We start from the raw sequence: 19940 nt of genomic DNA on the forward strand, positions 1-19940 counted from the left end.
AATACCCCACCTACCCCAGTAGCTCTCTGATCTATCCAACACCACACCTGTCCCCCAGACAGCTCCTGCTCTTCCAGCAACACCCCACCCATCCTCGAAAGCTCCCCAACTCTTCCCAACCCCCACAGCCCTCCACTCTTCCCAACCCCCACCCATCCCCCCACAGCCCTCCACTCTCCCCAACCCTCACCCATCCCCTCACAGCCCCTGCTCACCCCACAGCCCCCACTCACCCCATCCGTCCCAAAGCCCCAGCTCTCCCCGCCCCCCGACAGTCCCCACACTTCCTGAAACACCCAACACCTTCCTGACAGCCCCCCGCCCTCCCCAACCTCCTACAAACCCCCGCTCTCCCCAACTCCCCATCCTTCCCCCCCCGGAGCCCCTCTGCTTTTCCCAACCCCCCCATCCCCCCCACAACCCCCCATTCTCCCCAACCCCCAAAAGCCCCCTCACCCCTGCCCCGCTTTCCCCAACCCGGAAACCCCCGTTCTCCCCGCAGCCCCACTCTCGGGGAGACCCCCCGCCCGCGCTCCGCCCCTCCGCTTTCTCCCTCCCAATCACCGCCCCGATTAGTCCGGCTTCCCTGGCCGGGGGCGGGGCCGCGGCGCTCCGAGCCGGGCTGGCCCCCGCCTCCCGCGGCCCGGCTATATAGCGGCGGAGGGGCCGGGCCGGGCGGCTGGGGCCGCGTGCTGAGTGAGTGGCCGGGTGTGGGGAGCGGAGCCGGCTCCTCCTTTGCGCACGGTCTGCTGCGGGGCCGGGGCCTGACTGAGTAACCCCCGTGCGCGTCCCCGGCGGCGCTCAGCGCCCTCCCTGCTGGGGCCCGCGGGCGCCGCACCGCACAGCGGCGGGCTGGTGCCTGGAGCCGGCGCTGCTCCAGCCTGCGTGAGCCGCACCTGAGCAGCCATCCCGGTGCCGCTGCAGCGCGGAGCCCGAGCCGCGGCCCGTCACGCGGTGAGAGAGACGCGAGGAATAACCTTTGCAGCCTTTCTAATGAGCGGCCAGCCCGGGAGCGAGGGTCATGCCACGCCGCCAGGCGCCCGCTCTGACTGCGAAGCTCCGTCCTAGAAGCGATCTCCAGTACAGGCCATAGCATCCGTGGCAGTGACCTGTGCCAGTGAAGTTGATTCAACCCCGTTAGAGCTGGCCGATTACTTACTGGACAAATTTGGCCCCTTCTGTTTGTGACTTGTCCACAAAACAGCTGGCTTCTCAAAGCAATTCCTTGTTCAGAACTGCCCGGCTCCCACCAATAGTGCTTGGTCTGTAACTTGCAAGCAGATCGTTGTGTGTATTAGAAATTGGAGGTGTTTCAATTGAGTGTATAGGTCTGAACGCCAAATTTGAGAGTGGCTTGTGCTTCTGATGTAAATAGTGGTGATTACAATTCCCTAGCTTGCTTTCAGAGCGTATTCTGCAGCATTTGCTTAGAAATGTGTTCAGGCTACAATCTTCATGGAAGATAGAGATGTGCACACAACTAGCAAAAGCTTGTTTAAAAAAAAAAAGCTGATCTAAGTCCCCATGTAGACAGTGCTAGGTCAATGGAAGAATTCTTCTGTTCACCCAGCTACTGCCTCTTGAGGAGGTGGATTAACAACGCTGTCTGGAGAACTCCTGTCACTGTAATAAGTGTTTACTCTCATGTGGTACAGCTGACCTGGGGTAGCATTTTAAATGGAGACATAGCCTAACATTCTGCCAACTTCCGTTGAGACCACAAGCTCTGAAGGTACTTTCCTCCCTTTGTTTTATTAATGTGCATCAGTTGAATTTTTTTTAAACTAAGGTAGTGTAGGAAAGGTTATCACAGTCTCTGTAAACTAACCTCTTCTGCCTAAATTGAAACAGTGAGACAGCCTCCAGTTTATGCTGCTTCTCTTCTCAAAGCTTGCATTCTGACAATAGAAAAAAAAAGTTCATTCTTATTGGGGTGAAGAATGAGCCACAGCCAAGAAATGGCACCTTTATGGCCCTTGTATTCAAATTCTACTTTGGCCATTGGCCTACTGTGTCCTTGACAAGTCAAAAGTCATGCCCTGTCTTCCGGGTCTCTGAAGTGGGGTCTTGTGGCTTAATCATGGAGTATTTGGAGAGTCCTTTGAGACCCTTGGATGGAAGACCCTCAGTTCTAGGCAATAGAATTGTTAAATATTAATTTCCTGAAGATCTTACCTAGATTTTCTTTGGATTTGCAGTATGAATGAGTGATTGTTATTGTAACAATCTTTTGGTGATTTTTAGGGCACCAGTCAGTTATTACTGCAAATTCAGAGAAATGTATAAGATTATAAATGGTATCAATAATCCAGGGCGGTCAATTATTTTTTTTGTCAGGGTCCAAATTTCTTGATCAAGGTATAGCGAAGGCCCAGACTCCAGAGAAATGGGGGGGAGGAGGAGTAAAAAGATTTCAGGGTCTGTTCAAAAGTGTCTAGTAGTCTGGATTTGGCCTGCAGTCTGCCTATTGACTACCTCTGCAATAAATGGCGTGTTCGATTTAATTATGTAATGTTAAATCTCATGCTATGGCTGGGTACGTGGGTTGGTCACGGTACTTATAACTCTTTTCTTTGAAAAACTCTTCCTTGTTTGCCTTTACTTTCCCAGTTTGTGATAAATCTCATCAGCAGGATGGAATGGAAATGAGCATATATTCAGTTTGTGGCTTGGTATGGTTTCCTTTACATTTAGTACAGTGTAGCAATAATGCAAGTTCCACTGCAGTGAGAGACTCACTGCTTCATACTGATTCCCTTCATTCAGAGACTTTTTTTGATTTTTTTTTTCTTTTGCTCTTCTTCTAGATCAAAGGGGCTAGATCACAAAGTGCTTTGAGGACAGTAATGACATTAATTTCAGGATAATTAAGTGCAACAATCTTGGAGCCTTTTTATCTTGAAATAACTAGCTAGTTAACTGCTAATAGGAATAATACCTTTCAAATCTTTAAATATAATTCAGAAATACTCTATGTACTTGTAATGGCTGATTTTTTTTTTCATCCAACTATATTCAGCCTAGTACAAGCCAGATCCTTCTAAAATGGAAAGAATAAGCACTTTCATAAGTGTAGATATCTGTTCGGCACACAATCTGTCAGCTGTCAAAATAATAAACAGGCATGTAGGAACAGACCTTTCAAAATGTTTCTTATAAACCCATGTCTGTCCATCACAGAACTTTAGAAAGGGTGCGGTACAACTGTTCTTACACTTCCTTGTCCAAATTTATCCCTCTCTGCATGTTGAGTTGCTTTCCCCCTCATTTCTTTATCAGCTAGCCCCCACAAAACACTTTGGATGAAATATTTATACAGTACATATTAGGAGTGTTTTAATTCTTCTGTAGATCTCCCCTTTACTTGAAAAAAAAAATTAACATAAGGAAGAGAATACTTTGCTAGTACAACTGCTCACTCTCCTTGTATCTCATTTTTAAAAAGTACAATGCTGAATATATGACTGGCAGTATCGCTACCCCTGGATGTAGATCTCTGAATTTCAAACTAGATTACGTCTTTAATATTTAGTTTTCTAACTTGGTTCTGTTGCCCAAAATAATCTTTTCCCCTCATGAAATAGCCTTTGAATTGACCTACAGATTTATTTTAATGAGTGGTGTTTTATTTGAAAACATTGCCCTTGTAGGGTATGTATTGTGCCAAACACTTTCCTGAGAGACAAACCAAATAAAATCCACATTGGCCAGCATCCTGTAAATTAAATCTGCGGCTTCCATTAAAAAAACTTGTATTGGGAACACAAGGCAACCAAACCTCTTTCCAGATATTTCCTCCGTATTCCTGTCCTTTGTGATACAGATATCTGTCTGAGGTATTTATATGGCTTTAACTCTAGTACCTGAGCTCTTCACAATCTTTAGTGCAGTTATCTTAATGCATTTCTCTGAACTAGGAAGGTACCATTCTTATTTGTAAAATGGGGAAGTGAGGCACAGAGGGACTAGGTAATGTGCCTGAGGTCACACTGAAAATCTTTTTGGTAGAGCAGGGAATTGAACCTGGGTTTCCAAGTACCAGGCTAGGGCCCTAACCATTGGACCATCCTTTCTCTGCCAGAGCTCTTGATTTAAGAGAAGATGAATAGAAGTGGCTATATGGGCATAGTGGGTGGTCTGCTGAAAGTAGTTAACCTGCATATTTCAGCTAAACAGTAGTTCTAACGTTTTTCTTTTCCATATTAGGCATACATATCAGGACACCTTACCTCTCACTGGAGATTTCTTATTCCATAGCAACCAATAAGCAAGTGTGAAATATGAGGACAAATCCCGCCATTCAAGCTGCCATCGATCTCACAGCAGGTGCAGCAGGTAATACTGGAGAAAACTCTCAAACTTTGAAAATAGAATCTGATACTTTACGAGCACAAGCTTGTTTTTAAGTCTCCTCACAAGTGTAAAGACATAAATCTGATTTAGCAATCAGCAGTCATTTAGCAATGATGGTGATTTGTCATATTGGCACTGTTAATAATTGAAAATCTGTACAAGAGGCACATCTCAGCATCTTTTTTCAAATGTGGAAGATGAAGGAGGGAACTAACTGACCTAGCCCAGTGTTGCAAACATCTGATAGGTTAATATCACTCCACTGAAACCAATGCCAACAAGTAAATAGGTAACTTCTTTCAGACTAATGATTTTCTAAGAGTAGGTTTGAGTACATCTAATGTGTATTTTCATGCTCACATGAGTTTCAAAATGTCAGTCACAAGTAAAGTTTTGTAATAAAGGCAAACACCATGTGTAAGCAAAGTGATCGAGATAATGCTTCAGTCCTAGAAACTCTCTCTAATTGAAAGGGGCAGAAAGCTATCTAAAGGGTTATCTCTTTAATCAACATTCAGAAAGTCTCTTTGGAAGATGAGGAAACATTATGGTATTCTGAAACATTATGGTATTCTGAACAATGTAACATAAGGTCAGCAGTTCACTCAAGTTGTTCTTCCAGTTAGCCACAAATGAAAATATCCGTTTCTCGTATCACCTAAAACATGGTTGGTAAGGATGAAACATCGGGAGAAATAAATTAACTTTAAGTTGTGTTATACAAAAAGGATGGAAAATACATATCTATGTACAGTGCCTAACACTGCTGCTGGTGCTCTGCTAATAACAAATTCAGCACATTAGCCATCTAATCCAGGGTTTCTCAAACAGGGGTTGCCACTTGTGTAGGGAAAACCCCTGGCGGGCCAGGTCGCTGTGTTTACCTGCCCCATCCGCAGGTCCATCCACCCTCATCTCACAGTTCCTCAGGTTTAGATTTCCAATGCTATTTCCTATTTTCACTTCTCTCCAGGGAAGCCTTCTCTCTGGCCTCTTCCAGCAGTCATCAGCCAAGCCACTTCAAGACAACATTCCTGGCTCCCTCTCAGGGCTGATCCACACTACGGGGGGGAAATCGATCTTAGATACGCAACTTCAGCTACGTGAATAACGTAGCTGAAGTCGAATATCTAAGATCGGATTACTCACCCGTCCACACGGCGCAGGATCGATGTTCGTGGCTCTCCCTGTCGATTCCGGAACTCCGTTGGGGTTGATGGAGTTCCAGAATCGATATAAGCGCACTCGGGGATCGATTTTAACCTGCCGATACGGTGGGTAGTCTGGACGTGGCCTCAGTGAGGAGCCACCCCCAGTTTCTCTCCAGACTCTTCACTGCTCTTTCCCTACCCTCACCCTAGACTGCCTGAGGGGGCTTCAGTAGAGCCCATCACAGGCGCCTGCCCCAGCTCTCTCAACAGGGAGCCACATCTGCCCCAGCCAGCTTCTGCTGTCCTTAGTTAATCCCTCCCCTAGTGAGTACAGGAAGTGTCATATCCTGCTTCCAAGCCTGGTTAGCTGTGTAGCCTGCAGTCACCTTATCTGGGAGGAAAATGAAGCAGTGCGGGAGCTCAGATTGGAGTTTCTCTGGCTCACCCTATGACACGAGCAGCAGTAGTGTAATACAAACTGGCTCCACTCAGAGTGTGGGTTAGTACTAATGAGAATCACCCCTTCAAAACAAAATGTACCTTCTCCCTGCCTCAAACAACTAATGGTGCTGGATTCACACATTCTGCTTTAGTTTCTTGCATAGTCTCTTCACATCATTCAGATCTGCTCATCCTTCATCTGATGAGGTGACTGCCTAACACACAGAGAATGTTATTTCCACTGGTAACTCTTATTTCACCATCTATTCAATATAAGAATTGATGGCCTTCTGTTATGAACGAGTGTCTAAATGTTCTAAATCAGGCATTGATCTTTTTTCATTAGTTACTTCTGTAACTTAAAAAAATGTTGCAAGAGCCAATGTCATGGGTGTCACCAAAGTTGATTGAGTTGAGCCTAATTATGCCAGTGGTGAATTTGTCCTTCTCTGCATATTGCATGTTTTTTTTGTTTCCCACAAAACAGGCTTTCTTCATTGTTGCATATTCTCTCACATGATCAGTAAGGGACTGTTGAATGTTGATACTCTATTTCCTCAGGTGGGACTGCGTGTGTGCTAACTGGCCAGCCCTTTGATACAGCTAAGGTGAAGATGCAGACATTTCCCAGCATGTATAAAGGACTCCTTGAATGTATTGTGAAGACATATAAACAAGTTGGATTGCGAGGCTTCTATAAAGGGACCACTCCAGCACTTATAGCTAACATAGCAGAAAACTCAGTTCTGTTCATGTGCTATGGGTTTTGCCAGCAGATTGTGAGGCGAGTTGTTGGAGTAGACAGGAAAGCAAAACTGAGGTTAGTAACAGAAATTGTAATCTCCAGAATATTGTAAATATGAATGTGCTATATTTTAAAATGAAGTGCAGTCTCTTTGCCATTATACAGGGTACCATTTTGCCACTGCAAGTGCAACTTTATTCCACAGGACCTTGTCTTGGCAGTTGTGGTATATTTTTCATAAGAACAGATGACTGGTCTCTATGGGGTCATGTCCATTGACAAAAAACCCAGATTGTGGGAAATGTGTTGGTTCTTTCAAACACCATGAATTGTTTTGGGAGGGAGAAGGGAATTCCGTAAGCATCTTTCTTAAATCCCATGCTGTAGTATTTGTGAAGGAAAGGGGCTGAAACTACTGGAGCATTAGCGGCTGTAACTCATGCATCACTAAGAGAGGCTGCATCTTCATCATCAGTGCACTGCTCTGTAGATAGATATCAATGATGGCTCGGGTGGTTTGTGAGATGACTGAGCACTGTCCCAGCTATCCTTCCCTCCAGAGCAATGATTATGATGAATAGCATTCACTTATTCGCTGTAACTCAGTGTTCCATCTTCACTAATTTGCCATTAGAAAGAGGTAGTGAGAGCTCTTAGTTTGCAGAATCATAACCGTCTCCCCTTTAATACTTACAAGTTCTTGAAAGTAAAATGTGAAAAATCAGTGTTTTATGTGTGGGTAAATGGTACTTTTCTTTCTTGTCAGGTTTTAGGAAATGAACCCTGACACTTGTGGATCAAATTTTGGTTTAAGGATATGAGAACATGCTTAGCTTCAGGCAGTTAAGACAAATTTTATTAGCTGCATTCCATCTGTATATACTTAAAATTACCAGAATGAGAAGATGAAGGAAATTTACTACTTTTTAGCCCATACTGATATAGTGTATTTAAATATTCTAGTCTTACCCCATATCTCATCTCTGAACACCAGGTCAGTTTTCTCTAGGTGATAGTCAGCATCAGTTTAGTATATAATTAGTCAGATTGGATTTTGAAATCACTAAAGAGAACACACTATGAAGAAATTATGGGTTAATTGGAGAATAGATGAATATGTAATATCTGATGGGGCAGGTGACTAGAGCACATGATACTAAAGCCAAGTGCCTCCAACAAAGTGCATTTATCAATCAACTTTTATTTCCTGGAGTGTTGTACTTAATACAGAATGGTACTATTAACTTTAGTGGTTGTGGCTGGGTATTTTTGAGGGGGAAAGAGTGAGATTTTAGTACTGAGCAATACAGTGATACCAAAAAATGGTACAAGTTCAAACTCTCACCAGCCAGACATCTCCTTGAATTTTGCTTTTTTTTCACATTTATAAGATGCCCCTATTAGTATTATCTAGTTGCTTTTACAGCCTAATCATAATACATTATTTAACGCGGTCTTTAATAATGTAATCCAAATAATGCACACCTCTGCCTTGCCAAACAAACTCAATTAGACAGCCTCTTGGAAAAAGCCTGGTTAAACAGAGGCCTTGCAGCATGCCCTGCAGATCAGCAAATCTTCTGTTGGACCAGTGTGAAGGGATTGAATTCCAGACTAGAGGGCTACCAACCAAGTTTACTTGGCCCCCAGACGTACAATTCAAGAGGCTGTCTGCTTTAGTGTTCCAGCAGTCAATCACTCATTCCCTCTTGGACTGAAGAGGGAAATATGAAGAGTAATGAACTGAGGTTAACTTATGGTTTCTTACCCTCTGATCAGGTTCATATACCCTCCTACACATGTATTTTGTGGTCTGAGTTTCCCAAAATAAACTTCTCTGCATCTAATTTAAGTTAATTTTTAAAAGTAGCTTTTTACACACAGATGCACTTTAATTTACAGGGCTTATCTAGCCTGTGTGGCTAAATGAGCACCATTTAGCTTTTTGAGACATGGTTATAGTGTGGATATCACAGCAGCAAAAGGAAAAATGTTTCTCCAGTTGAAAGTACATGTGCCAAAGAGGTCTGTTTTGGGGTTTGTTAGGAATGGAAGGGGATTAGGATTTTTAGTCTTAAATATTCCTAAATCCCCCTCAACGAAGTATCTAGGTGTCAAATTCTCTCAGTGATAAATGTTTGCTAAATTATGATCCTAAAATATATATTTGATTTAAACTAAAGAACGATTAACTGCAGACTGAAAGTTAGACACACATGCTCCCAATTTCATCTGTTTGCTATACTAATTTACAACTTGCAGAAGAGACTCTTCCTCCTAATGTCTCTTGTTTGCACATGTATGTAAATACACTATTTGTTTCTTGACTTTTCCTAATATACCGTGTACAATACCTGAAACATTAATTGAAAGGTCCTGTACACTGGGTTCATTGCCTCTGATTCCTATGTAAGTAGCTAGTAAAATACACACCTCTACCTCGATATAATGCTGTCCTTGAGAGCCCAAAAAAATCTTACCGTGTTATAGGTGAAACCGTGTTATATTGAACTTGCTTTGATCCACTGGAGTGCACAGCCCTGCCCACCCGAAGCATTGATTTACTGTGTCATATCCAAATTCGTGTTATATTGAGGTAGCAGTGTACTAAGAAGGACTTCTCTGCATTTGGTATTTTTGCCTCAATATAGCTAGAGCTGTGCTAGCCCTCGCTATTGACAGTGATACAACACAACTTTGCATTATTTTGGACTTGTCGCATCTCCCTTTTGAAGATCTCGGATCATTTTCCAAACACTAATGCGTTAAGCTTTGCAACCTCTGTGTGAGGTAGGCATTGTCCCTGGTCTGAGATAACAAAACTGAGATGAAGTTCCTAGTCCCTTGCTGCAGGAAGTCTTTGGCAGAGCCAACACTAAAAAGATCTGCTGATTCTAGCTCTTCTGCTATGACTATTAAATCACCTTTTCTTTGCAGGAGACATAAACCCTAATGTGATATCTTTTCAAGAGTGAAGTTAGAGTCAGAAAACTGAGTTATGGTTTCCATAGTAAAAGCCACACTGCATATTTAAAGAAAGTTAATCATGCAAAAATTAGGAACTGCTAAATTTTTAAGTTGCTTGTGCAGACTTAATTAGGTCCTGTGAACCATAAAGCTGAGAGAGTCTTTAATTACATGATTACATACTTCCCAGCCCCCCAGGATGCCTGCCTCATTCAGTGCACAGGAAGCATGATGTTCAGAGTAAGCAGCTATTCATTATTTTGTTTTATCCTCACTGTTCAGTCTATGGCCCACTGCCTTATTTATTGCATCTACTCAAACTCTGCTCTGAAGACAGAAGGTTCTCGGGGACATTTCTATTGTCCTCTACCCAAAATGTTATTGAAGCACTCACATACTGTTTGTTTAATCTTCACAACACCCTGTGTGGCAAGAGGATAGTGTTATCCTCATGTCACTGGTGGGGAGCTGAGGCACACAGGTATGGTCAAAAATATCATCTAGTTTTGGGTCCCCAATTTGAATCACCTAGGATGTGATTTTTTTTCAAAGTATCTAGCATCAGAGCTCAGCTCCTCTTGACCTTGGTTGCAGCTGAGTGCTCAGCACTTCTGGAAGTCAGACCCAGAAAATGAGGAACACACAACTAGTGACCACTTAAGTGTCTTGCCCAGCATCACACATGAACTTAGTGACAGAGCCAAGGATAGAAGCCAGTTCTCCAGAGTCGTATTGAACTGCCTTAACCATGAGACCATCCCTTCTCTTCTTGCAATCTCCTGGCTCCTTAACCACACACCTTCCTACTTCTGCAGCAAATGAAGTAGGGGTCCTACATCAAACAGCCTCCTTCACTTGACAGCCCGGAGTCATCTCCAGAATAGGATGATCCTGTGCATTGAATGAGGCAGGAAGCCTCGGGGAGGGGGGGGGGGGAGAAGAGCATGTAATTAGACTCTCATTAAAATTTAAAATTCCTTGATAAAATTGTAAGCCTTTCATTCTATAGGTTGACTGTCGGATGCAAAGCAAGCTACTAGGGGTTAAGTCACTATTCTCCAAAGCTGGAAAAATCTCTCATTGAAGTGAATTTTGAGCCAAAACTGTTTACTTTTGCAGTGAACTTGCTTCCTTAAATAATTCTCAATTCCGCCATATACTCCCATCTTAACATTAAATGAAATGATAAATACACTTGAATCTAGCACTGTTGGTTTTAAAGACATTTTTGTAGCATGTTAATGCTCAGTACTAGCCCTAATGGAAACACTTGCTTTTCACAGCCTAGTTTCTTAAACAGATGCCAAAATTAAATGGAAGTAAGACTCCTCAGTATATTTAAAAATCTCATGGTCCATTTAATTTCCCAACAAAGCACTTCTGCTCTCTTCATAGATTCAGAAAAAACTGCATCAATGCATATTTAAAAAACAGAAAAATTCTGCTTAGGCAGCACTCTGATACTTACTACATAATTTAAGATCACTTGATAAGAGCAACATTAATATAGTCAAATTATACTCCCTCTTCCACTTTCCTAAGATCAAATGTTTTTCCATTTCTGGTTAGAGTACAAAGTAACCAATGCTCCAGCTGTGTTCAGTCAACAGGCTCATGGAGTGTCTAATAAAAGCCATAGATGACAAATTATGAAGACACTGGCTTTCACAGTGTTTAAAAGTATTTGTGAAGAACCTAGATATAATGAACAGAGGTCCCAGCCTTTTAAATAGCTTCAACATTACAATTTGTCATTATGAGTCAGATGGATTTAGAGTCAGGGAAAACATGGAACTTTCAGATTTCTAAAGAATGTGAGAGGATTTTGCTATTTTTAAAGATCAAAATAAAATCCTTGCAGTAATGCACAGAAAACAAGAGGTGGTAAACCCCTACTCCAGCACCTTCATGCCAGGTAAAAGGACCAGAATGGCATAAAAGGGCCCCAGAACCAACAGTTGTAATGACAGGAGGATTTCTCCCAGGGCAGGGATTGTGGGAGACAGTTGTAAGATTGCCTTCAGAGGATCCCATTGCAAGCCCTTGTGTAGGAGCATGTTGGGGACAGCTAGCCTGTGGAGGCTGATGTAATTTACAGGCTGCAGGGAATCTGGGATTGTTACTCCAGGGCAGGGGTAGGCAACCTGCGGCACGCAAGCTGATTTTTTCAGTGGCACTCAAGCTACCTGGGTGCTGGCCTCCGGTCCGGGGGCTCTGCTTTTTAATTTAAGTTTTAAATGAAGATTCTTAAACATTTTAAAAACCTTATTTACTTTACATGTCTGACAAAGTGGGTATTCCCCCGCAAAAGCTTATGCTCCAATACGTCTGTTAGTCTATAAGGTGCCACAGGACTCTTTGTTGCTTTTTACAGATCCAGACTAACACGGCTATCCCTCTGGTACGTGACAACAATAGTTTAGTTATGTATTATAGACTTATAAAAAGAGACCTTCTAAAAATGTTTAAATGTATTACTGGCATGTGAAACCTTAAATTAGAGTGAATAAATGAAGACTCGGCACACCAATTCTGAAAGGTTGCCGACCCCTGCTCCAGGGGATTCTCCAGCTCTGGGAGCATCTTAAGATTGGGGTGGGAGGTGGGGGAGCGGGACATAAAGGTGCCTGAAAGCCATCATAAGTCTATCCCCCATGCCCACACCCTGTCTGAGTTCTGTACTGCACCCCATTAGAGGCTCAGCCATGGTCTTGAAATTGGGGACAATTTCTTTGCTATGTCACTCATCTAAACTCTGGAAGGAGGGAAGAGTACCTTAGATCATCCTGCTCATTTTGCTCCACCACAGAACTTCCACTTGACAACACTGAAGTCTGAGGCTCTGTAGTGACATAATTTTAAACAAAAAAACAGTTACTCACCTTTCCGTGACCACTGTTCTTTGAGCTGTGTTGCACATGTCCATTCCACTGCATGTGCTACAATTGTTAGAGCAGAAGCTGTTCTCTGAGCACATGATCCTTTGTTGATCACAAGGACATGTTGGTGCCAGGTATCTTTATAAAGGCACTGGTAAATAAACTGGTAAAGAAGCTGTGGCCTTGTGATACCATGAGTTAACAAAGCCATACAGTCTTGAATGTGAAATTACCAAAATTCACTTCAGGTTTTATTTGTTGCATTTAATTGGTTGTGCTTTTTTGTCAGTGAAATGGGAAAGATGATGATACACTTAAATTTATATAGCTGTTGAAGGAGAAGAACTTATTTGAGTTGTACATGAAGATGGCTGGAGCTAGGTGTTAAGTTGGTCACCTTGTAAAAGATTGCTTTTCCTTTTTTTGGACTCTTGTTCAGTTTTTCTTTATTTGATAATGCTTTCAGGAAATAGGTGGGTGCTCTTGCAGCAGGCTACCATGTGACTGAAGAGCAGTGCCCAAGTATCATCTGTAGTTTCTTTGTTACAGTGATCTGCAGAATGCAGCTGCAGGCTCTTTTGCTTCTGCGTTTGCTGCCTTGGTCCTATGTCCCACAGAGCTGGTGAAGTGTCGGTTGCAGACCATGCATGAAATGCAGTTATCTGGAAAGATAATACAAGGACACAAGTAAGTATGTAACTTGCTCAACACCACTGAAATCGGTTGATGTTATGCCTATTTTAAAAGTACAAGCTAGACCTTAAGTGTGCTAGGATGGACTGTGCTATTAGTTGCACAAAGGGTGTGCTACTGATTGTCAAAATACATTCCTGGGGAATACTAACTTAGGGTATGTCTTCACTGCAGAGTTAACGCAGGCTGTTACTCAAGTGTTTCCCTTAACTCCCCTACTTCCTTCCCTCCCCATGTCCACACAAACAGCCCCCTGACCTGAGTTTAGTGGTGTTTTCTAGCTTATTCATCTGGGTCTGTAGGCTAAAACCCAAGTGAGGCTTTCACTTGGGCAGTAACCTGCTCGCTTTCCAATGCGGATATGTGCTAAGTCACTTGAGTGGCAATAGTCCTCCACTCCATTCCTGCAATTCCGTGTGTGGTGCTCAGGGGGGACAGACAAGTTCTCCCACAATTCACTGGGAAAGAATCAGAGCAGCTCAGCTTACTGCAGCACAAAACCATTGGATATGCCCCCAGAAGTACTAGCCCCACAGAATGCAACCAGAACTGCCAGAACCAGGGTAGGGCCTTGTAGTGTGGCTGCTCACACTTGGGTGCCAATCACCTGAGTTAACCCTGTAGTGAAGACATACCCTTAATTGCTATCCCTGCTCCTGTCTGAGGTCTGGAAAAAAACAAATGATTGGAGCCAGGAATTCCTCAGTTCTAATTCTTGCCTTGCAATTGATTCATTATTTGGCCTCTATTTCCCCATCTGTAAAAGGAGGCAATGTTTAAGGATGTTGCAGATCAATATGTGCAAAGTTCTAAGTATTGTTGTTTGTTTCAATCCCTCTCAGCACAGTCTGGTCAGTAGTGAAAAGTGTTATTCAAAAGGATGGCCCACTCGGGTTCTACCATGGTCTGTCAAGCACTTTACTTCGGGAAGTCCCAGGTTATTTCTTCTTCTTTGGAGGCTATGAACTGAGTCGGACATTTTTTGCAGCAGAGAGACCAAAAGATCAACTAGGTATGTGCCAGCTTGTGGGTATGTAGAAAAGGTAGCCTCTCACTACAGAAAGTGACATACTGCTGCTCTCAAAATCTCTCGTGCGGTGCTTATTATACCTTATGCACTTGCTGTATATCTGCAGCCAAAAAATTGTGGTCCTTTAGAATAGCAATGTGGGAGCAAAACCAACACTATTCCTGTTTGAGTGGTAAAGAACTGCTTAAGCCAACCATTTTCAGATTTGACATGCATGATCTTGTTTTTGTACATGTATTTAACTGATGTATGAGTTACCTGATCAGGAGAGGATAATTGTACAAAAACTGTTGAATGTTCAAACACTCCATGGTGCACCACCCAGGGCCGCCCAGAGGATTCAGGGAACCTGGGGCAAAGTGGGGGAGCTGCGGTGCTTGTCCTCACCCGGCGGCAGTCCAGGTCTTCGGCGGCATTTCGGTGGCGGGGGGCCCTTCAGTCGCTCTCCGTCTTCGGCTGCACTGAAGGGCTCCCCACCGTCGAAATGTTGCTGAAGACCCAGACTGCCACTGGGCCAGGGCTCATGGGGCCCCTGGGGCAAATTGCCCCACTTCTTCCCCCCCCCCCCCTGGCACCACTGAACTTTTTATTGCAGCCAAGTTGTTCACTAGTTGTGCATCTTTTAAGGGATTTGAAATGCTCCCTTTGCAAAGTGTTCAGAGCGTGTCAGATTTCTCTCTCTCACACACACACACCCACCTACACCACTGCATTAAAAGAACATTAATGTTGCAAAGTCAAGCACTCAAAAGTTAGGAAATGACATAATTGTCTGTGCAACAGTACATTTGGTTTCCAGAAAAAGAGCTTGAGGTAGACACTAGGTATTTAAAACTTTAGCCCAAACAGTTTGGCAAATTTATAAGCAACTGAAAACAGTGTCTTATCATGGAAAATGTTGGGCAACCTCAATAATAGGCAGTTCTACCAGTCCTAGTTATAGTATGTAAGGGCCATCTGGTGGTTTAGGATTCAGATGTTAGTATTGCAGAATGTGAAATGTAACTTTTGGTATCATTCCAGTATCAACACAAACTTTTGGAAGTCTTGCATTCCTTGTTTTGGACAAATGCTCTTTCCATGCTCTGAAGTGTCAGCCTCTGTTTGTTTGCCAGAAGCTGGGAATGGATGACAGAGGATGGATCACTTGATTACCTGTTCTGTTCATTCCCTCTGGGGCACCTGGCACTGGCCAGTGTTGGAGGACAGGATACTGAGCTAGTTGGACCTTTGGTCTGACCCAGTATGGCCGTTCTTACGTTTTAACTTTATATGCACTTTCAAAGAGGGATATTGAAGATAGGAAACCATTGGGTCTCTCTGGCTATTAAAATGCAAGATACAGGCCTTTGAAGGGACTTGGTATCAGTAGTTCGCTTTTTTTAGTAGTTAAAAGTGCTTGCTTTTTCTGGCCACTATTGTTATCAAATTTTCATAAAATCTGATCGGGAAAGTAAAATGTGGTTGCGTTCTGAAAATTGACTGGGTTTGTAACACTGCAGTCTCACTCAATAGAGACTCCCCTGTGTATGTTCAGAATCATAACTGCTGGCTTTACTCAAGAAATTTTTACAACCTTTTCACTTGTGCTAGCGCTGCAGAGCCAATCCAGCAATGGCAGCAGGAGTGAGAGGTTTTGTCTTAAGTATTAATTAAATTCTGACACTTTTTTTTTTTTGGTAATGGCCTGAACTATACATTCTAGGGTGAACTTCAAGGCCTGGCAGGCAAGTTGCACTTCTGAACTAATATTTAAATTTAGAAGGAATTGAGAGAGCATAATGGTATCTTTCCCTATGTTAAATATTTTACAGAAACCTGCTTTCCTAAACCAGACTTTGTTGAAGGTTTGTCTGCATAGTAAAAATTTTAAACTCTTATTCTAAATGTGCTTGTGGAAGTAGGAGGCTAGACTCTCTAGAAATCCACAGCCACTTTGATTAATCTTATACCTATGATACAGTGCAAGCTTATCGCACAGAAAAACTGCCACCTCCTCAAACTCTGTGCATTCCATGTTTTCACATTACTCTAAAATAGAACACCATCAGATTTGGGGGGTAGTCTGCACAGTGTATAAAAGCTCATTTCATGTTTTTAGGGCCTATTCCTTTGATGGTGAGTGGTGGTTTTGGAGGCATCTGCTTATGGATTGCTGTTTATCCTGTGGACTGTGTCAAATCTAGAATTCAGGTTCTTTCCATGTCTGGAAAACAGGCGGGCTTCATGGGAACTTTCGCAAATATTTTGCGAAATGAAGGTAAGCATGCCCAATACAAACTGAACCTAAAGGCTGATACGTGAAAACTTTTTACTTCAATATGGAAAATCTATTCTGAAACCTAGTCTAAGTTATGGGAAATTAATTACACTACTTACTTTTTTGTAGACCACAAATTACTATTCTTGTGAAATTCTCCCATCGCCACCTTTAACAACCTGCAAAATGATGCTACTAAAAAAGCTTGATGCTAACAATAATACAGAAACTAGTTTCAGGCTTAATGCATCTACTACACTTAGTTGTACTTCAGAGGGCAATCACTTAGTACTTACTGTAGTATCTTACCTGTTAAAGACAGATGAGTAAATGCACCTACTGTTCTGCAATGGCTAACTTGTAATTTAAACATTGAAACTCCAAGCAGGTACCAGAAATAGATTCACCACAACCTGTTTGAAGAATTTATAGGAAACAGTAACTTATACATTTATAAAAGATGCTCACTTGACTAAAAGTAGAAATTGCCCTACTGGATCAGATCCAAGGTCCCGGATAGTATATCTGACAGTGGCTAGCACCAGATGCTTCAGAGGAAGGTATTAGAACCTCGCAGCAGGAAGATGTGGGGCCAGGTGTCCCCCACATTAAGGCTTTTCTGAATCTAATAGTCAGATGGCCTGAAGCCCAAGGTTTAATATCCCTTTCAAAATTTTATTACAATGTCTCTGGATATTTATCCATATAGATGTCCAGTCTCTTCTTGAATCTTGAGTCGTTGACTTCAACAACTTCCTGTCTCAGTGAGTTCTACCCTCTGCTTCCTGATTCTTCTAATTAGTATCATTATTTTAAGTTCCTCTGCATGACTTCTAGAGAGTAGAGCACCAGAACTATTGCCGGTTAGTCTTAAACTTTAACGTGCACATTTCTAATCAGTTCATGTTTCATTTTGTAGGAGTATTTGCCTTGTATTCTGGACTAAAGCCTACTTTGATTCGTGCATTCCCAGCCAATGGTGCACTCTTCCTTGCCTACGAGTACAGTCGCAAGATGATGATGGAACAGGTTGACATGTACTGACATCTTCCAGCAGCAGGTTTAGGCCACCCTTTTTAAAAAGAACTGTAAGGCTTGAACGGGTACAAAATCAATAGCATGACATCAGAGGAACTCAATTTAGGATTTAAAAAAAATCTTTTTAAAGTAAATGGGTTTTGTAGACTTTGTATGTGGTTTTTACAGGTTTTTTTTAAGGGAGGATGGAGACATGTTAAGGTTCTTTCCACCTATTGTGCTGCTCAAACGATTTAATTATGTTGCCCTGATGGAAGCGGTACTCAGTGTAAAGGGTAGTGATCTTAGAGTTAATCTCAAATTTTAAAAATCTAGTTCTGGAACAGCCATGGTATAAGAGATCTGAATTTTTCCCTTTTTCATGGTTAGCAAACACAACTGACTCAAGGCCACATGGCACTGGTGCATTAGTAAAGTCGTGCTACTCTTCTTATCAATTTTAGGGCTTGTCTACACAGGGAGTGACTCTTGAATAGTTTCAGCTGTGGATGCTCTTATTCTGGAATAAATCTCATTCCAAATTATTTTAATCCACTTTAGACAGCCTATCAGGAATAGTTAATCTGCTATAAATTCATACTGTATGTTATTTTGGATTCACTTTCATGCGTAGGTGAGCCCTTGGAAAGAGTATTCAATGGAAACAGCAAGCTGCTTGCATTTTATAGCTGTTTCACCTCTTTGTAAGAGACTGTTCAACTACTTCAAAAAACAGTAGCCTAATACAAGGGAAGGTAGAAGAGGGAGGTTAAGCTTCCTGAAGTATTTAGTTTAAGCAATGCATGGCTCATACTTGCACTATTTTAATGTGTTTTAAAGTTGTACAAATTTGCCATCAATAGTTTCGCCAATAATGTGAAAACATTAAAGTAACTGGAGCAGAATGAGTCTTGCAATCCTAATACCTCATTTCTCTCTTCCCCCACCTCTCCCTTCTTCCCCTCCCCCCACTCCCACCCCCCAAAAAACCAAACTTTCCTTTCTGTTTTAACTGCTGTCTCAAGGTAGCCTCCCTTCTATAGGTTTGCAAGCACAGTATGTCTGGTACTAGCTACCATCTTTGATGCTTTTAGGAAAGGATCTACTTGTGGATGAATCACTATTAGACATTACCCCTGGAGGTCTTCCGGGGGTACATCAGCTCACTTAGATATTTGCCTAGTTTTACAACAGGCTACACAGAAAGCACTAGTGAAGTCAGTACCAACTAAAATTTCATACAATGACTTGTTTATACTGCTCTGTACACTATACACATAAATATTGTTCTTCCATTTCAATTCCAATTGATTTTTTTATATTATATGGTAAAAAGGAGAAAGTCAGCAATTTTTCAGTAATAGTGACTGAAATTTTTGTATTTTTATGTCTGATTTTGTAAGCAAGTAGTTTTAAAGAGGTGAAAGGTGGGGAAACACGACAAATCAGACTCCTGAAAGGCATACAGTAGTCTGGAAAGGTTGAGAGCCACTGGTTTAATATACACATCACCACCCTGCTGGCAACCTATTGGGCCTACATACTGTGGAGTGCAGGAGGGGGTTTAGGGCAGGGGGGTCAGGGTCCAGCCCAGCACTGCTTACCTCAAGTGGCTCTGGGGTGGCAGCAGCATGCAGCGGGGCTAAGGCAGGGTCCCTGCCTTTCCTGGCCCTGCACCACTCCCAGAAGTAGCCAGCAGGTCCAGGAGTGGCTGGGAGAGGAGGGGGGTGGGGTGGGGCAGGTGGCTCTGCCACACACTGCCTTTGCCTGTGGGTATCACTCCTGAAGCTCCCTTTGGCCTGCTCCATACTTTGATCACAATGATGGTTGGAGGAATGGTAATAATTCAGTCATCATAATCCAAAAGGAGCAAGATGTGGGGCCAGATGCAGTGGGTTAGGGACAGAAATAGATACCCTTAAATATTTGCTTCCATTCTGGAAGTCAGATTCTTTGAGGCTATGGCATATAAAATAGCTGCCTGGCAGCTTTTGTGTTTACCAAACAGGAATGCTTTAGCTGCCTTGTCATTGGAGCCTTTTTAAAATGCTCATGGCCACTCATATTTTTGCTAGACTGTGGGTAGCTATAGCCTAGGGGTGGGCTAACTACAGCCTGCTGGCCAAATCCAGCCCACAAGCCACTTTTTAAGCTGGTCCGTGAGCTGTACCACATGGCTTGGCCCTGCTCTGGTCAAGGGGGCTGCCCCACTGTAGCTCCTATGTGCTCCAATGGGAGCTGCAGGGGCTGTGCCTGTGAATGGGCCAGTGTGCAGAGCTGCCTGGCCATGCCTCCTAATAAGAGGCAGAGAAGGGACATGCCACTGCTTCCAGGAGCCATTTGAGGTAAGCACTGCTCAGAGCCTACCCCCCCCGACCTGAGTCTCCCCCAACCACCTCCTCCA

At 42.9% G+C, this 19940-nt stretch overlaps 1 protein-coding gene across 2 annotated transcripts; it reads left to right on the forward strand.

Annotated features, from left to right (window-relative positions):
- Window positions 1-866: 866 nt before the first annotated feature.
- On the forward strand, window positions 867-19834 carry SLC25A15 (solute carrier family 25 member 15). Of its 2 annotated transcripts, none has more exons than XM_030564073.1 (7): window positions 867-954; window positions 4207-4335; window positions 6507-6765; window positions 13086-13223; window positions 14072-14241; window positions 16361-16519; window positions 17439-19834. In XM_030564073.1, the coding sequence occupies exons 2-7, from the start codon at window positions 4281-4283 to the stop codon at window positions 17561-17563; spliced, it is 906 nt and encodes a 301-aa protein (XP_030419933.1). In that variant the 5' UTR covers window positions 867-954; window positions 4207-4280; the 3' UTR covers window positions 17564-19834. The 2 variants fall into 2 exon arrangements, with proteins under 2 accessions (XP_030419933.1, XP_030419923.1); XM_030564063.1 differs by having other exon boundaries at window positions 887-1732.
- Window positions 19835-19940: the final 106 nt, after the last annotated feature.

Source organism: Gopherus evgoodei, chromosome 1 (assembly GCF_007399415.2).
Source record: "Gopherus evgoodei ecotype Sinaloan lineage chromosome 1, rGopEvg1_v1.p, whole genome shotgun sequence".
Taxonomy (NCBI): domain Eukaryota; kingdom Metazoa; phylum Chordata; order Testudines; family Testudinidae; genus Gopherus; species Gopherus evgoodei.